We start from the raw sequence: 19,701 nt of genomic DNA, 5'->3' as shown, positions 1-19,701 counted from the left end.
GAAGCCAGTGATTTTTCCTGTGATTCTTTTGCTCTGCGATCAGAGTGGGAGTGGCGATAAATGGGGAAAGCTAACCTGTATAAACTGAGCTGAGAGAAGAACATTTCTGGGACTGTCCCAGCAGAGACCATGTCTCAGACTTAGATCTGCTTCTGGAAAATGCATGGTTTAAAGTTCCTATTACACGTTTACTTTTAACTATACTACTTATTTGGGTAAAATCTAAAATACTAACATGTGTGCTTCTATGCTCTTGCTGGTCGGAAGGCCACCAACTGTGCTTATTATTTTAGTTCTTTCTAATTGGAAAACTATTGATAGTTGCAGATATGATATGATTGCCAGCTCAGAAACGAGGGGAAACTTCATCTGACCGCATAGAGCCTTATATAAAGGGAGGTTTGAAGGTAATTGTGCCAGTAGTCATTTGAATTTTGTAAATGGCTCATCACATGAAAGCTGAGGTCTAATCAGTGTGTTCAGGTGAACAAGAGAACAGGGACTGCTACAGAGGCTTTGCATGTGGAGGTGACAGTGGTGGACCACAAGGAACGGATGTTAGCTTTTCTTATGCTCTATTTGTAAAACTTGCTTTTGCCAGGTTGAGGTGTAGTGCATACTTGTGATTCCAGCACTTGGCAGGTAGAGGCTGAAGCTTGAGGTCAGCTACCTCATGACACTCTGTCTCAAAAAATTAAACCAAGCCAGGTGGTGATGGTGGCGGCAGTGATGGCTCATGCTTTTAATCTCACCATTTGGGAGGCAGAGGCAGGCAGATCTGAGTTCAAAGGCAGCCTGGTCTACAAAACAAGTTCCAGGATACCCATGGCTCTACAGAGAAACCCTGTCTTGGAAAACAGCAAAAACCAAAACAACAAAAACTGAACCAAAACACTAGCAAACTGCTTTTGGTTTGTTTGTGGTATAGATTAAACTGGAGGCTTCATGCATGAAATGCAAGAAAGCTGTATGACTTAGAGCAATTTGTATGGTAGAGACCATAGGTTTTGTAAAAATCAAATTTTGTCCAAAATCAAAATTAAAGACAGACTAAGTATATTCCTTTAATCCTAGCACTCTGGAGGCAAAGGCAAGTGGATCTCTGAGTTTCTGTTTGTAGCCAGCTTAAACTACATAGCGAGTTTTAGTCCAGCTAGGGCTATGTACCTGCATTAGTTATGAAATATGTTTGAATCCAAAAGTAATTCTTGTTGAGTGTCAGAAATTCTATAATTAGAGCATGGGGAGGGAAGTATGTTCTTTTTTTTTTTTTTTTTTTTTTGGTTTTTCGAGACAGGGTTTCTCTGTGTAGCTCTGGCTGTCTTGTAACTCACTCTGTAGACCAGGCTGGCCTCGAACTCAGAAATCCGCCTGCCTCTGCCTCAAACTCAGAGTGCTGGGATTAAAGGCCTGCGCCACCACGCCCAGCGGAAGTATCTGTCACTAAGCTGCACCCCTCAGAATGCATGAGGTGCATGCATGTGTGCGTGCGTGCATGCATGCACCAGAATGGATAGGTAAGTGGATACTTATACAGACCAGGGTGGCCTCAGGAATAGGCCTACCTCTGCACTCAGTAAGTGCTAGGATCAAAGACATTCACTACCACCGCCCATTAATCTTAAGTTTTTTTAAAAAAGACTGTTGAATTCTGATTTTCTTTACACTTTTACTTTCTTGAAAAGAAGGTTGTTTTGCTGAGATAGATATTACTGTGTAGTTCAGGATAGCCTCAAGCCCCCATGGTTCTCTTGGCTCCAATTCCCAGGTGTTGGGAATATAGCTAGGTGTGGAGTAACATACCCAGACAAGTCTTGGAGACAGATGAATCAGTCTTATTGATTATATCTCCTACTCCATGGTAACAGGCACATAATGAGCCCACAATAACTCAAATATGTTTATAGAAAAATACAAGGGATACCAGGGTGGTTTTGGCACTTATGTTTAATCTCAGCACTCAGGAGGCAGAGACAGGCAGATCTCTGAGTTTGAGGCCAGCCTGGTCTACAGAGTTAGTTCCAGGAAGCCAAGAATACACAAAGAAACTCTGATGTGAAGGGGTGGGGAGAACAAGGTTATTTGAAGTTTAATTTTGCTTTGGTTTATCTTTTGAGACAGGATCTTGTAACATAGCCCTTGCTGGTCTGAAACTTGATGTATAGACCTGACTAGGTAATCAGACCTAATCTTGTACCTATCATGCTGCCTCTTGAATGCTGAGATTACAGCTCATTTTTTTTGTTTGTTTGTTTGGTTTTCTTCTTTTTGGGTTGAGAGTAAGGCCAGAACAGGACCTCATTTTAGACCAGGCTGGCCTTGAACTCCCTGTGTAACTGCCCCCCCTTTTAAAGATTAATTAATTAATTTATTCATTTATTTCATGTAAGTACACTGTAGCTGTCTTCAGACACCCCAGAAGAGGGCATCAGATCTCGTTTAGATGGTTGTGAGCCACCATGTGGTTGCTGGAATTTGAACTTCAGAAGAGCAGTGTTCTTAACCACTGAGCCATCTCTAGCCCTTGTTTGTTCTTTTGAAACAGGGTCTCACTTACATAGTTCAGATTTACTTTGGACTCTGTTTTGTGATGGATAGAATGGTGTCACTTGGCTACTTAAAGTGTGTAGTTTAGTAATGATAAATATATTTACATTGCTGATCTTTTAAAAATAGCTAGTCAAAAATCTTTTAAAGATTAATGGTCAAGTTAATTTTGGTTTTGGTTTTTTTTCGAGACAGGGTTTCTCTGTATAGCCCTGGCTGTCCTGGAACTCTCTGTAGACCAGGCTGGCCTCGAACTCAGAAATCCACCTGCCTTCTGCCTCCTGAGTGCTGGGATTAAAGGCGTGCGCCACCACTGCCCGGCATGAACTTTAATTCTTATTTGAATCTATAACTTTTAACATTATTAACATGTAAATCATTACTAAAATTTAAACCTGATTTCCTCAAGGTTTTTTTTTTTTTGTTTGTTTGTTTTTGGGGGGGTCAAGAATTGGAATATTACTTCAGCCCATGCAAGGCTTTTACAGGTGGCTGGCCATACTTCTTGGGGCTTCCCTGTTGATAGTGGGCACTGGCAAAGTTGAGAAGAGAGTTTTGATTCTAGAATAAACTTCTTTATGTTGGAATATACTTTGTAATCTGGATTTCATTTTGCATTTGAATTTTATTATTTGATTTTTCTTTTTTGTTAATTGTAATGTTTTAAGTGCTTTTTAAAACCCTTGCTGTAGGGCTGGTGAGTTGGCTCAGAGGTTAAGAGTGCCGACTGCTAGCCAGGCGTGGTGGCGCACGCCTTTAATCCCAGCACTCAAAGGGAGGCAGAGGCAGGTGGATTTCTGAGTTCGAGGCCAGCCTGGTCTACAAAGTGAGCTCCAGGACAGCCAGGGCTATACAGAGAAACCCTGTCTCGGAAAAAAAAAAAAAAAAAAAAAAAAGAGTGCCAACTGCTCTTCCAAAGGTCCTGAGTTCCAATCCCAGCAACCACATGGTGGCTCACAACCATCCGTAACAAAATCTGATGTCCTTTTCTGGAGTGTCTGAAGACAGCTATGGTGTACTTACATATAATAGATAAATAATTAAAAAAAAAAAACCCTTACTGTATATGGCACATACTAGTTGTTACTGTTAAAAATAAAGACCTGAAGAAAAGTTATCTGCCCTCTGAAGGCGAGAGCCCAGCTTGTGAGAAGTGTTTTGAACTAATTATGTATTACAGAAGCAGAGGATATAATTAATTTAGAACAAGACAAGACAATATTTTTGCAGCTTTGAAATGAAAACCTTGTTTTGCTGTAAAATCTTTCTGAGTAGGTTTAGCTCAGAAGTGGTACCTAAACCTCCTTTGCTACATTGTCTAAGATATTTGTTTGGCTGTTTTGTTTTAATGGCTGTCTTAGGGTTTTACTGCTGTGAAAAAACACCATGATCAAGGCAACTCTTGTAAGGACAACATTTAATGTTGGGTCTCAAGATGTAGCTGATTTTTTTATTTTATAAACATGGGGTAGGTTTAAAGGGTATTTTTAAAAATTAATTTGTTTTATATGAGTACACTGTAGCTGTCAGACATACCAGAAGAAGGCATTGGATCCCCTTTTAGATGGTTGTGAGCCACCATGTGGTTGCTGGGAATTGAGCTCAGGCCCTCTGGAAGAGGGGTCAGTGCTCTTAACTGTGAGCCATTTCTCCAGCCCTGGTCTTCTTGAGAATAAGGATTTTCAGTTACTTTTTTTTTTTTTTTTTTTTTTTTTTTGGTTTTTCAAGACAGGGTTTCTCTTTATAGCCCTGGCTGTCCTGGAGCTCACTCTGTAGACCAGGCTGGCCTCGAACTCAGAAATCCGCCTGTCTCTGCCTCCCGAGTGCTGGGATTAAAGGCGTGCGCCACCACGCCCAGCATGATTTTCAGTTACTTTTGTGTAGAAGTGCTTCCTTTTGGTCGTGTCGTGTCGTGTCGTGTTGTGTTATGCTGTGTTTGGTTTGGTGATTGCATCTTGCTCTGTAGCTCAGGATGCCTTCATACCTGTTGGTCTTCTTGCCATTGCCTCCAGAGTGCCTGGGACACAGGTAGATATTTTAAATGTTTAAAACGGTACATTTATATGTTTATAGTTTCTGTGTGGATGCATATGCAAATGAATGTCAGAGGACAACTTGTGGAAGTTGGTTTTCTCTATCATTGGGATCAGACTCAGCTTATCAGGAGCCATGATGCCTGTACCCACTAGGCCATTTTGCTAGACTTGGGCTTTTGTCCATTTTCTTTCATTAGTGTGTGTAGGCATGTGTTATACACCCAGTGTACTCAGGTACATTGTGCCATGGCATGAATGTGCAGTTAAAGTTGGTTATTTGCTTCTCCCTTTTTGAGTCTGAGTCCCTTCCCCCTTTTCCCCTTCCTTCCCCCGTCCCCCCCCCCCTTTTCCTTCTTCCTGATGTGCCATGTACTCTAAACTAGCTAGCCCAAGAGTTTCTGAGTTATTCTCCTGTCTCCACCTCTCATCTTGAAGTAGGAGTGGTAGGGTTACAAGTAGCGCCATTGTACCTGGCTTTTTATGTGGGTCCTGGGGCTTAAATGCAGGTTATCAGGTATACACAGATAGTGCTTTACCCAGTGAGCCATCTTCTCCTTCCTTTTCTCCCTCCTTCCTTCCTGTCCTCCCCACCCTTCCTCACTCTTTTCCTTCCTTCTGCTTTTCTTTTTTTTGGGAGGGCATTGGCAGGAGTGAGGTGGGGATGGTAGTGCTTAATACAGGCTGTCTTTATATAGCCCTGGCTGTCCTGGAATTCACCATGTAGATCAGGCTTGTCTTTAATTCACAGAGATCTGCCTGCCTCTGCCTCACAAACACTGTTATTAAGGACAAATGCTGGAAATAAAAATGTGTCCCACCAGGTCTTGCTTCTTCCACTTTTCTGAGACAAAGTCTCAAAAGAGTCTGGCCTGGAGGCATTATGTAACCAAGGATGACCTTGAACTCTTGATCTTCCTACAACCAGATATGGGTGCTAGGGATTGAACCCAGAACTTTTGTTGTTGTTGTTTGTTTGTTTTGTTGGTTGGTGTCTTAGGGTTTTACTGCTGTGAACAGACACCATGACCAAGACAAGTCTTATAAAAACAACATTTAATTGGGGCTGGCTTACAGGTTCAGAGGTTCAGTTCATTATCATCAAGGTGGGAGCATGGCAGTATCCAGACAGGCATGGTGCAGGCAGAGCTGAGAGTTCTATGTCTTCATCCAAAGGCTGCTAGTGGAAGAGTGATTTCCAGGCAACTAGGGTGAGAATCTCATGCCCACACCCACAGTGACACACCTACTCCAACCAGGTCACACCTCCAAATGGTGCCACTTCCTGGTCCAAGGATATACAAACCATCACATTTGGTTCGGTTTGGTTTTGTGGGGGGTAGTTATTTATTTTTTGAGACAGGGTTTCTCTGTGTAGCCGTGGCTGTCCTATGACTTAATTGGAAGGCCTTGAATTTACCGAGACACACCTGGTGAACCTGGGACTTCTTGCACTCTGCCAGTTGACCAAATCCCCAATCAGTTTTCTTTATATATTCTTGTGACAGATGAGTGGCATATTTGTAAAAGTACAGTCTATTTTTCCCTGTGAAATTTAAGAAAGTGAAATAATATTAAGTATCTAGGACAAATGTTGATCTAGGATTTGTGTTTCTCGTTGTCCTGTTTAATAAAATAGTATTTTTTTTCAGGGGGATGAATTGAGACATTGTCTCACAAACCTGAAATTGACTTCAGACTCAGGATAGCCAAAGCTGACTTGAACTCCTGATCCTTCTGGGTCAGCCTCCTGAATGCTGGGATTATAGGTGTGCATCTGTGTGTTTGTTTTGAGATGAGGTTTCACTGTGTAGCCTGTGCTGGCCTCCAGCTCTCAGTGATCCTCCTGCTGTCATTTTTCTAGTGCTGGCATTATGAGTACTGGGCCAAGTTAAGTATGGCCATTTTATAAATTGAAACCGTTTTAGAAAAGTCCCACAGCTACTGAGTATCTGCCATTTAAGTATAAACATGACCTTACATGTACTTTATGCCCCTTTTCCTTTCAGAGGAAGCTGATACTGAAAATAGGAATGGATTGGGGGAGGTCAGGAAACATAGCTCCTCTGAATCACGAAGCAAGGTATGGATTGTCAGGAAGGCTTGTGCCTAGTATGGCGGTTCCCCCTGACCCAAGCTTCTAGAAGGTAAAGAGTCAAGATTCCTGGTATGAGGCCTGTAGTTTGAGACCAGCTTCTTTCCGTAGCTTACTTTACACAGAGCTTATGTAGTTTAGGAAGCACTGACTCTTCTTCCTGATGGATAAGTAGGTCTTAGTACATTTATCAAAAACAAGCCTAGTCTTAGTAGTATCTGAATTAGATTTAATATTATATAAAAGTATAAATTTATTATTATATAAAATTAGTATTATAATATTATTTAGAATCATATAAAGATATTATTAAAAATGTATGTAAATAAAAGCATACACTTAGTTTTGTTGTTGTTGTTGTTGTTGTTTGTTTTTTCGAGACAGGGTTTCTCTATATAGCCCTGGCTGTCCTGGAACTCACTTTGTAGACCAGGCTGGCCTCGAACTCAGAAATCCGCCTGCCTCTGCCTCCCGAGTGCTGGGATCAAAAGATGTGCGCCACCACGCCCGGCTTGCATACACTTAGTATTATGTAAAACTAGTAAAATAAATGTATTGTATAATAAATGTATTATATAAAAGTATAAATTACTTTTATAATTTTATAATATTCAGCCTTTAACCTTTTTTTTTATTTATTTAATTATTTTATGTGTATGAGTGTTTTATTAGGAAGTGGAGAGCTTCTACGTGATTGGTGTGAATCGAGCTCTGGTCCCTCGCAAGTGCTCTTAGCCACTGAGCCAGCTCTCCAGCCAGCCTTTAACATTTTTTTTTAAGCAAGATCCTGCTTTATAATCCAGACTGGCATTGAATTTTTAAACCAAGTACTAAGATTATAGATGAACACCAACACATCTGGCTGTCTCTAATCTTCCTACTAGAATTTAATTGATATAGATAAACTCATATTAAATAATTAGAATTCAGTCTTCAGTAAGACATTTTAATTTTTTTTAAAAAATTTATCTTTAGAGTCAAGAATGATGGCTCTTTGGTTAAGAGCACTTGTTGCTCTTACGGAACACCTGGATTCACTTTCCAGCATCCACATAGTGGTTCCAGCCATCAGTAATTCCACTTTCAGGAGATCTAAAGCCATTAACCTTCAGGCACCAGGTACATGTGTGTACATGCATACATGCAGGCAAAACACTCACACATAAAATAAATTTTAAATTTAAAAGATGTGTTTATGTTTATGTGTGTATTTCTTTGAGACTATATGCCACATGTCGAGGGCTCCCTGTAGAGGCCAGAGAGAGTGTTGGATTCCTCGGAGCAGGAAATATAGTTGTGAGCTTCCCGAAGTAAGTGCTGGATTTTGAACTCCAATCCTTTTGAAGAGTAGCAAGCATTTTTAACAACTAAACTGTCTTTCCAGCCCCAAGAGGTTTAATTTTCAGAGCTAAGATGACAGTGATGGGGGGCTGGAGCCCTAGCTCAATAGTTGAGAGCATTTGTTGCTCATTCAGAGGACCAGGGTTCAGTTCCCAGCACCCACATCATCATCTGTAACTCTAGAGCTAGGGGATCCTATACCCTCTTTCTGTAGACACCAGCCATGTACATGGTGCACATATACTCAGGCAAAACACTATGCATATACAATACATATTTAAAGCAGAAAAGGCAGGCCTAGTGACTCATCCCTTTAATCCCCGCACTTGGGGGATAGATACAAGCGTATCACTGTGAGTTCGAGGTCAGCCTGGTCTGCATAGTGTGTTCCAAGACCTCCAGAGTTAGTGAGAACTTAAGCAAAACCAGAAAATACTAGAAAGAAAGGGATTGGAGAACAGTAGCCGGAAGGAAATGGTGAACGGTAGACAAAAAGTACGGAATGAAAAGATCACTTAGTTTTCATTATAGGGGTTGTCTGTTTGTTGTTTTTCAATACAGGGTTTTTCTCTGTAGTCCTGGCTGTGCTAGGATTAAAAGCGTACCACCATGGCCTGGCTCATTGGGGGTTATTATATTAAAGAGTTTATCAAGGGGCTTAGCAGTCAAGAGCCTATGTATACTGCTCTTGGCAGAAAACTGGAGTTTGGTTCCCAGAACTCCTGTAGCAAGTGGCTCAAACCATTTGTAACTCTAGTTCCAGGGGATTCAGACACTGCTGGCCTCATGTGCATGTACCCACATAAATACACATACATAATGAAAAATAATAAAAATTAAAATGTAAAGGATATATGAAGAGACATTAATTAAATAGCATAAGTTCATAGGATAAGAATAATTTCAAATTAAAATTGAAAGTAGAAAGCAATTTCTGTTTTTATCATTCTACATACTAATTTTTTAGTTATAAAGAAACGATGGTGGAGCTGGGAAGATAGCTCAGTCAGTAAAGTGTTTGTCATGCAAGTGTGAAGATCTGAGTTTGATCCCTAGAGCCCATGAAAAAAGTCAGTTACCGTGGTGTACACTAGTGATCCCAGCTGGAGATACAGAAACTGGCAGCAGCCTACAGGTCAAAGAGAGACCCAGACTCTCTAAAACCAAGGAGAATGGCACCTGTGGAACCATGCCAGCCAGGGCTTACCTCTAACACAGTGATTCTGCTGAGAAGCAGCTGGGACATTATCAAGGTAAATTAGTGGAAGAATAACTAAATAAAAGGGGTTTTTTGTTTGTGAAGCAGGGTCTCATCTAACTCAGATTGGCCTCAAGCCTCTACCTCCCAGATGCCAAAGTTACAGGTGTTCCCCACCACACGCTGCCTAACTAGATGCAGAACCTCCTTTGTATTTGTTTGCTTGCTTGCTTGTTTTTAAAGGTAGGTTCAGTATGCAGGCCTGGCTGCCCTAAGACTTATTCTATGTAGACCAGACTGGCCTCAAACCAAAAGATCCATCCCCCTTTGCCTGTCAAGTGCTGGAGTAAAGACATGTGCCACAATGCTCAGCATAAATGAAACATCTAGAGGTAGACCATTTTTATTGATTTCGTTTTTTAAATCTTTGAGGATGAAGATGATGATGTTATTTGTGCTTTGTGTATGGAGGTCAGAGGTAATGTGCCTCTGCATTTGCTGGGCTAGCTAGCTTGCAAGTGTTACAGTATTCCCTCTGAAATAAAATTCCCATGTTTCAGATCAGGAAATTGACTTATTTTCTGAGATAAGTTTCTTTTGTAGCTCTGTGTTATTTAATCAGGTCCTGAACTTCTACATCCAGTTCTTGGGTGTCTTGTTTCGTAGGCATACACCACCGTACTTGACAGGAAGTTTCCATTTCAAATAGCAATTTGTCCAAGATCCTATAGCAAATAAGTAGTATAATCATGCTAAAACTTGTGCACTTTTTTCCTATTTTAATAGAATCCTCAGGAGTAGGTTATTTCTGTATTTATGGAAGTATTTAGTGATTCTAGGTATTAAGTCCAGGACTTTGTTTATGCTGGTCAGGTACTTAACAGCTGAGCTCTTTCTGTATAAAAAAATCAGTGCCTTGAATCTAGTTCTTCAGGAAGCTAAATTAGGTAATAGAAACCTTTCACAGATTTTTATGGATTTTCTTTCTTTTGTTTTTATTATTGTTTTGTTTTTCGAGCAAGGTTTCTCTGTGTAGCTCTGGCTATCTTGGAACTTGCTCTGTAGACCAGGTTGACCTCAAGTTCACAGAGATCTTCCTGTCTCTGCCTCCTGAGTGCTGGGATTAAAGGTGTATGTTGTCATGCCTGGCATTTTTTGTTTGCTTGTTTGTTGAAAGATTTTTCTGATCTCTCAAAAGAAAGTACTAATACTTTGGTACCTTATAATTTTCTCCTTTTTATTTTTGCACCATGCACACATGTGCGTGCGTTCAGTTTACATGAATTTATTTATTAGGGACAGAATACCATGGTATGTGTGGAGATCAGACAATATCTTTTGGGAGTTCCTACTGTGCAGGTCCTGTTGATCAAACTCAGGTTGTTAGATTGTGACAAGTGCCTTTATCCACTAAGCTGTCTTACAAGCTCTCCTTGGGTTTTTTGTTTGTTTTGTTTTGTTTGGGTTTTTTGTTTGTTGTTTTTGTTTTTTGAGGCAGGGTCTTGCTGTGTAGACAGGTAGGCTTCGATTTGAGGTGTTCTCCTTGCCTTACCGTCCGAGTGCTGCGATTGCAGGTGTGAGCCGTGTGCTTCACTGGTGCTTTTTCTTATGTTTTGTTTTCCTTCTCTGTGGTATTTGTAGTGTCTACTTTGTATAATTTTTATTACTTGCGTATTTCTTTTATCCTTCCTGAACTATAAGTTCCTAGAGACTTGTAATTGATGTGTTTTTGCATATTCTTTGTTGTTACTTTGCATGGTTTATTCTACATATGTTTTCTGATTCCTTAGAGTAGCCCAGAACAACACTAATACTTGAAGACAGATTGGGGACAAGCAAGATGTCTCGATAGGCAAATGTGCTTGCTGTCAAGCTTAGCAAGCTGAGCTTAGTACCCAAGACCCACACAGTGGAAGGAGAGAGCTGACTTGTACCAGTTGTCCTCTGACCTCTGCTCGCACATGTACACCATGATAGTCACTAGCACAACCGCTACCACCAATAAATAAATAAGTGAGGGACTAAATGTGTAAAAATGTCAGTTTTTCCTCCCGATTACTTAATTCCCAGAAATAACAACTCATAAGTGCCTAGGTCAAAAGGTTCAGCTTGCTCTCTGATTGGTTCCGTAACTTCTTACTCCTTTTATTCTAACCTGAGTTTAGCTATGTGCTGATTTGCATATGTCTCCTCAGCATTCTGGGGCAAATCTCTCTAGCCTGACTATTTCCCAAACTCTATCCCTGACATATGTCCCACCTACTGGTTTCTGCCTCAGCTCGTTGGCCATAAGCTTTTTTATTGACAGATGATGCTACTAAGAGATTCTCTATATATACATGTAAATTGGACGAGAAAAGGGGGGGGGGTGAGTTAGGAGTTGAGCAGGTGAGGGTGTCCTGTAATCCCAGCACTCCAGAGGCTGGGGCAGGAGATTCATAAGCAGGCTGACCTGACTATATAACATATCTAGGGATGAGGAGGATAAACATGTAAACCCATACACCTGCATATGACTTAGAGGGAAACAGATATAACAAATACAATGTGAGTATTATAACGGTGATACTAGAAAATTGAACAGTTTAACTTGGAATTTCAGTTTATTTAACAATTTAGCAGGCAGAAATGTTACCATTATGAGAATATTGAAGCAAGCAACTATTTCACATCTAACCAGATATATTTGTTAGTAGATGTATTAAACACAGATATCTATGGGTTTATTTATTTGTTTGTTTGTTTTGTTTATGAGACAGGGTTTCTCTGTGTAGCCTTGGCTGTCCTGGAACTCACTCTGTAGACCAGGCTGGACTCAAACTCAGAAATCCACCTGCCTCTGCCTCCTGAGTGCTGGGACTAAAGGCGTGCACCACCACTGCCCAGCTTATTTTATTTTTTTACTTATTCACTTTGTATCCCGATCACTACCCCTGCTTCCTTTCACGGCCTCCCACAATTCTTGCCCATCTCTCTCCCCTTCTCCTTTGAGTGGGTGGGGGCTCCCCTGGGAATCCCTCCACTCTGGCACTTCAAGTCTGGGAGGATAGGTGCTTCCTGTCCCACTGAGGCCAGACAAGGCAGCCCAGCCAGAAGAACATAGCCCACATACAGCAACAGCTTTTGGAATAGCCTCTGCTCCAGTTGTTTGGGACCCACATGATAATCAAGTTGCACATCTGCTATATATGTGAGGGAGTCCTAGGTCCAGCCTGTGTTTACTTAAAAATTTTTATTACATTTATCTGTATATGGTGTGTGTGGAGGTCAAAGAACAATTTGAGGGAGTTGTTTCTCTTCTCCTATCATGGAGTTCTCAGATGAAATCAGATCATCAGACTTGGCGGTAAGCACCTTTTCCTGATGACCCATTTTGCTTGCTTACCCACCCCCAATCTCTGTCCACCTCCCACTTTGGTATGTTTTTCAGACAGTCTCATGTGGCCAAGACTTCCTTGAGTCATACTATGTAGATGTAGATTCCTCTGAACCTTAATCCTTTGGCCTCAGCCACTCTAGTTGACATTACATTTATTACAGAGTATAAAGTGTTGAGGTCAATGCCAGGGCTTTGTATGTGTTAGCAAACACTGCCAACTGAGCTGTGCCACCAAAGTTGGGAAGAATATAAGACTATTGAGTAAAAAGAATATTTTATTTAGAAGTAGTGTTATAAAGAAACGAAAGAATCTGAAAGCAAATACACTCTTAGTACTTAGGAAACTCAGGAGAATAAAAAGCTCAAAAGCAGCCTGGGTCACATCACAAACCTGTTTCCAACAACAAAGAACAAAAATATTACCAACATAAATAGCAGGATATATTATTTAGAAAAGAAACGTTTAAAGTATTCTAAGCACATGCCCCTACCCCCACCCCACCTCCTGCCAAGGTATGGATAGTGTCACTATTTACCTTGGGATAGCCCCAATCAGAACCCTCCTGCCCCAGCCTCTAGAGTGTCGGGATTGGTGGGTACATGCCAGAATGCCCTGCAAATCTGAGTTTGTCTTTTGTTGTTGTTACTGTTTTTCCTTTGAGACTCTATAAAATCCTGGCTGTCCAGAAACCCATTATGTAGACCAGATTGGCCTTGAACTTGAAGATGTTGGCCTGCCTCTACCTCTGCCTCCCTAATATTACCTGATTTTTTTTCTTTTTCTTTTTTTAATTTTTCTTTTTTTTTCCTTTTTCCTCCCTTCCCCAACACAGACTCTTACTATGTAGAACTGACTGGCCTGGACTCGGAGGGATCTGCTTCAGTCTCCTGAGTGCTGGGGTTAAAGGCCTGTGCCTGTCCATGAGTTTTCCCTGTGTGTTTGAATGCCATGGCATATGTGTGGTAACAGGACAACTTTGTGGAGTTCACTTTCTCCCTTTCTCTTTCCATGGGTTCCAAGGATTGAACTCACATAGTCCAGCTTCACAGCAAGAGCTTTCCTCTGCTGAGCTGTTTGTCAGCTGCAGACTTGTCACTTTAGATCATAGCATTCCACTCTGGTTCCTGAAGTCTTATTTTCATTTCATGATCAAAAACACATTTAGTCCATTTCTTACAAGTCCCCGTAGTCTTTACCAGTCTCACCACAGAACCCAGGTTACAAAAAAATGGGTGTGGCTCCTTTGTAATTCCAGTGTAGGGGAAGCAGAGACATACAGATCCTTTGGACTGACTGCCTAGCCTAGGCTGTATGGTAAACTCCATGAGAGAGCTTTTCTCAAAAAACAAGCTAAATAGCACCTAACAAGCAGTGCCAGAAGTTGTTCTATGGCCTTCTTAAACATGTGCACCTGGACATAGCTCCAGCACCCTTGCCCTTGCGCGTGCAGCGGGCTTTGAATCCTTGTGAAGCCATTTCAGTGCTCAGCGGCCTTCTGTGTGGTGACTTACAAGGTTTGCTTTATTTGTTACGCCTTTTGATCTGTATGATGGTCTTGAAAATAGAGGTGGTCGCCTTGTACTTAGACTGTTGTGCAAACAGCAGCAAAGCACATCACTGATTACCTTCCCTTAGAAATGGAATCTTATAGCCCAGCCTTTTAAGGGGACAACCCTAAAAATCTGTACTAAGGAATTCATGAAAGTGTGTGTGTGCTGGGGCGGGCAACTGTGAAAAGTACAAGGAAAGTGGTTTACATGAAGCTGGAAAGTCTTGGGAGTTTTAAATTAACCCTGAAATAGTAAGAACTTCTCATTGTAGTTACAGAACACTTAACACAGCCAGTGGTAGGAGATACAACTGCAAGAAGCCATTTGCTTGTCAAGATTTTTGTCAAGGTACTACTGTTATCAGCTATGTAGCGCCCCAATATTTTCTACCATTCAGACTTTAGAATTGAAGTGAAGCATACAGACTGTTATTAAATCTTCCTAATTCCTTTATTTTGGATAAGCTAATAATGTCACTCAGTGAATGCTGAAGTAACTACGGAACTGTACATAGTCACTTTATAAACACACTCTTTGTTGTAGTTGTGGTCATTGCTTTTGTTTTTGAGACTGGGTCTCCCTCTGCCTCTCAAGAGCTCTGCCTGGCTTAGAACTCACTATTGTATTTAGCCTCCGCTAGCCTCGGATCTGCTATAGTTCTCACCCTGAACCTCCCAACTGCTGGTAATTCCTGATGGGAGACACCATGCCTGGCTTTTGGAGTTCTTTGATTAAAAGATATCCACATAGGGTGGCTGGGGAGATGAATCAGACAGTGCTTGTGTTGTAAGCATGTAGATCTAAATTTTGGGTTCCTAGTTCATGTCTATAAACATGGAGATAGTAGAGACAGGAGAATCTCTCAGGCTTGTCTGGCCTGCTAGCCAGTCTGAGAACTCTAGGTTCACTGAGAGAACTTGTCTCAAAAAATAAGGTGAAAAGACAAAGAAGACACCTGAGGTTGCACTCTAGTGTCTATATGCCAGTGTACACACATGCATGGTACAATCACACACATACATACATACATACATACATACATGTATATATATGTATATGCACACATATACACAATAAAAAAAAAGGAAAGTATAAATCATTAGACCTGAGGTCGCTTAGTGACAGTTCATGGATTCTATTCTCACCACTACAAAAACAAAACAATAAGTAGATATATATAAGCAAATTCCAGTTTCTTAGCAAAACATCAACTACCTTTATTTAGAAAATAAGGTTATCTGGCCGATACACTCTCTGCAGGAATGGGTCTGAAGCGGAGTAGATTCTCTCTTTCCTTTATGTGGATTCCAGAACTCAAGTTGTCAGCTGGTACAACTTACCCACTGAGCCAGTTTATTGGCCACAGGTCATTTTCTTAAATTTGGGTCCAGTGAAAGAACAAAAATGTTTTCAATAATTTAATTGAAATTAAATAAAAATTTCCACACTTTGAAAATAAGGAACTGAGCAGGGTGTGGTGGCCCACGCCTTTAATCCCAGCACTCGGGAGGCAGAGGCAGGTGGATTTCTGAGTTTGAGGCCAGCCTGGTCTACAGAGTGATTTCCAGGACAGCCAGTGCTATATAGAGAAACCCTGTCTCGAAAAAAAAAAAATAGAGAGAGAGAGAGAGAAAGAGAAGAAAAGAAGGAACTGGATTTAGCTCATTTTGAAAAGAAATGGACTCTTCAAGAGAATACGCACTTTTGCTATTAATGCTTGCCTTTAAAAAAAAAAAAAACTGATCATGGGGCTGGAGAGATGGTTCAGTGATTAAGAGCTCTGACTGCTCTTCCAGGGGAGCTGGGTTCAATTCTAAGCACCCACATGATGGGTGGGTCACAGGTGTCTGTTACTTCAGGGTTGGACACCTTTACACAGACATACATGCTGGCAAACCATAAAATAAAACAAAAGAAGAAAATAAATGTGGGGTGGTGGTATATGCTTTTAATCCCAACACTTGGAGGCAGAGGCAGGTGGAGATCTGAGTTCAAGGTCAGCCTGGTCTACAGAGTGAGCTCCAGGAAAGCCAAGACAGCCCAGAAAAACTGTTTGTTTTAAAAACAAACAAACAAATAATAAAGTATTTAAAAAGTTGATTGTTACAAATTATTATTTGGTTATTGTAAGTGATATTCTTTGTGATAGGATCAGTCATTGATCAGAAATAAGTAAGGGAATTTTTAAAAAAGAAACATGGTACAACCTCTTCCTGTTTATATTCTTTGGAGTCTGTCTCCCATTGTGACTTTGTTCCCTTGACCTGTGTATTTCCTTAATAGCATAATAATATAATTTAATAATGTAATCTACTTAATGCAAGCAGTAATTTCATCTTCAGGTTGGTTTGTAATTTGGATATTTTCCTTGAGTTAACTTTTGAGAAATTATAAATGATGGCTCTTTTGAGGCTTTTCTTCCCCTGGAGTTGGTTTATGTGGGGAAGGATAGATATTGGTGAGTCTATGAAGTCTTCTTTAACAGGAAGCAAAGATTTGAGCTGAGCCACTTAGTTTTACTCATTGTTAACAGAACTCAATTCTTTAAACACTGAATATCTAAAGTTGTTTTCTAGACTTCTAGTTATTAATGTTTTTTCTTTTTTTCTTTTTCTTGTTTCCTTTTTTTCAAGACAGGGTTTCTCTGTGTAGCCTGGCTGTCCTGGAACTCACTTTGTAGACCAGGCTGGCCTCGAACTCAGAAATCCACCTGCCTCTGCCTCAAACTCAGAGTGCTGGGATCAAAAGGCGTGCGCCACCACGCCCGGCGTTGTTATTTTAAAGTGGTCTTGAAACCCTGTCTCCTCGGGCTCCTTACATAGTTCTTTTAGTGAAATAACAAAACAAAACAATAGATCAATGTCTGGTTGATTCCATCTAATTTTTACTGTGATTTCAGGAGTCCCATCTTAGACCCTGAATACTGATTTGCCAGAGTGAATCTGATAAATGAGAGATTGGAAGCTAGAGAACTAGAGTTAGTTTTCTCCCTTTAACAGACTGACGTCCCGACCCATCCCCCGCCCCTGGGTTATTATTGAAGAGGAGATTGTTCATGTTCTCAAGTAGCAGTGCAAAAATCTCACACCCCATCTGACCAGTACAAAAACAGCTGCTGTAGCACAAAATGTCCTTCCTCCGTCCTCACTGAGATCGGGGGAGGGACAAAAGCCCAGTTGGTACTTTACCCTGTCCTGTCTGCCTGTTTCCTACCCTGATGGTTTCTGCCTAACAAACCGTGTTTCTTTTTTACAGCATTATGATCCTGGACTTGTTGTGGTGATGGTAAACTTAGCAGTGGTAATTTTTATTTTCAGACTGAATTACTCCTTTTGTCATCAGTGCACCAATATGTTAGGCTTACTCTCTCTGTTGTAGCCTCATCCTTCTGCTTGGTCTTTTCATTTTCCTTTCCTTATGCAACTTGTCTGATCCTTGTTCATTAAAGGGTAATGTTAAGAAGGGATATATTTGTTCGAACTGCCAAAAAGAATCAGTTAAAATATTAAATTTTAATAGTCAAAACCTTGATTCTCCCACCCCCAGTGTAATGGGCACTAGCACTTGCTACTGCAATTTATAAATAAGTTAAACAAACTTTGACTGCCTTAGAAGGCAAAAGTACTAATGCAGACTTTATAAACAGGGGTTTACAGAGGTAAACAATTTGGTACAGAGGCACCAAAACTTTGTCGAATCTTTCAAAATAAATTCTGACCAATCAAAAAAGATTCTAAAATAAATTTCTTTGATGTTTCTTTTTAATTGTTTCATTGGACTATTTGCTTTTACCAGTAAATCCCTGACTGAGACGTTATGAAAGTGATATTGCACCTAGGAAGTCATTTTTATAACCTGTCTTCACTTTGGTCCTTTTGCTAGAGATTGCAGTCACTGCTCAATTATTATACCATTGGGCGGAGGGGACGAGCACTGCACATGCGCGTGCTCTGTTATCTGGCAGTCCTGGACGCATCTACTAGAAGACTGTGTTCCAGAAGGGTTTATTATTTACTTTTTAAAAAAAGACTGTGATGATAATTGTTAGCTTTCTACCTATTTATTGTTTAAAAACAATAATAGGTTCTCATTGATAAGCAGTTAAACTTCTGAGTATCAATAATGGAATATTGTTGACAAGTAGTTAAATTTCCAGATTTGTTTTATCTGTATGATTTAAAGACAAAAAATTCCATAAATATAAAGTGACCAGACACAAGTGTTGCTGGTTAATTTTCATTTAATACTTAAGGACTCAAACCAATTTTTAAAAATTATTTTCTTTGATAATATCCAAGATTTAGCCTGATAAAACTCAAATTTCTTGCCCAAAGGTATAATATGTATATCTATATATATGTATGTGTGTGTGTGTAACAAGAAAAACAAAACAAAAAACAACTGTTTACACCAGTCTGAGTGAAATGATGAGGGAAGTAAACATTGTGTTTTTTCACTAAAGGTGAACACTGGGTAAGGTAAGTCCTTTCCGTTACATCACAATGAACAGCGCAAGTTGTGATGTAAAACAGCTGTGGTAGTAAAGTGCTTGTCTGCCCCATTTTGCTTTGTTTGGCTGGTTATGAGTGGATTAAATATATATTTACTTTTTAAAAATCTCCAGCATAGATCAATTAGTTGAAAGTCAATTTTCTTCGCAACTAGTCCTTTTCACAGCTTGCCACTTACCTTCCGCAACCAGTTGTCGAATCAAACCAGGCTTGTCCTTAAGGGCAAGTAGCTGTCGTTTTTTATGTAAAATTTTCTTTTGATTGGAAAGTGTCTATCAAAAAACAAAAGTTAAACATGTACTGATATATCATTTCTTCTGTTGTTTAAAATGCATTCCCCCACTCCTCATTCAAGCATTTAAGATATTCATTACCAGTTTAAGGGATGCTTTCGAACAAAGTTGTGATTGTATGCTGGAGGACCAGGAGTTCACGGTCATCCTCTCTTACTTACTGAGTTTGAGGCCAGCCTGGACTACATGAGACCCTGCCTTATAAAAACAGACAGACAAAGAAACTTGTAAAGTTCTTTATTGTCAGCTCCCATTGACGGATCCCCTCACTTAGCTTTGCCATAATGACCCGGAATTCTCTCTAGCCGGGCCACAGAGGGTTGTTGGGTTTAGTCCCGGAAAGGAGGGATCGGATGGAAGCTGTGAGAATGGCTTTTGTTTGGTTCACTGTAGCTTTCTGGTCTCTGCACTTCAGGCAAGATCTAACCACCCAGACCTAATGTTTAAGTGAACTATTAGCCTAATTTTATGTCTCAACTTAATTCTGTGTTCCTGTTACAGGGAGAACAGACCCTATTCCAATCGTTGTCAAGTATGATGTCATGGGCATGGGTCGAATGGAAATGGAGGTAAATTGATTAAGACATTAATTTTATGGAATATATAAAATTGGCATTAACTTCCAACTTAAATGTCAATATAAGCGTATACTTACCAGATTGAGCATAATTAATTTTTCTTTGACCAATTAAAAGTGTATTTGATGTTTCCATTTTGTGCTGTTTTTGAAGCACTGAGGATGTAAATGATGCC

At 40.3% G+C, this 19,701-nt stretch overlaps 1 protein-coding gene across 14 annotated transcripts in view; it reads left to right on the top strand.

The window, feature by feature from the left end:
* The window catches only part of Gpatch8 (G patch domain containing 8), an 80,481-nt gene that overhangs the window by 28,731 nt on the left and 32,049 nt on the right, over positions 1-19,701 (top strand). For 6 of the 14 annotated variants that reach the window (XM_017314538.2, XM_017314541.2, XM_030245976.1 and 3 more), the window contains one exon: positions 19,450-19,517. In XM_017314538.2, the coding sequence (XP_017170027.1) occupies positions 19,491-19,517 (27 nt within the window). In that variant the 5' untranslated portion in view covers positions 19,450-19,490. Of the gene's footprint in view, positions 1-6,589; positions 19,518-19,701 lie in introns of those variants that run through there. The other 8 variants (XM_006533251.2, XM_017314542.2, XM_030245977.1 and 5 more) reach the window with 6 other exon arrangements.

This window comes from Mus musculus, chromosome 11 (genome assembly GCF_000001635.26).
Source record: "Mus musculus strain C57BL/6J chromosome 11, GRCm38.p6 C57BL/6J".
Taxonomy (NCBI): domain Eukaryota; kingdom Metazoa; phylum Chordata; class Mammalia; order Rodentia; family Muridae; genus Mus; species Mus musculus.
The sequence above is the reverse complement of the archived record's forward strand: the minus strand, read 5'-3'. Positions and strand labels throughout refer to the sequence as shown.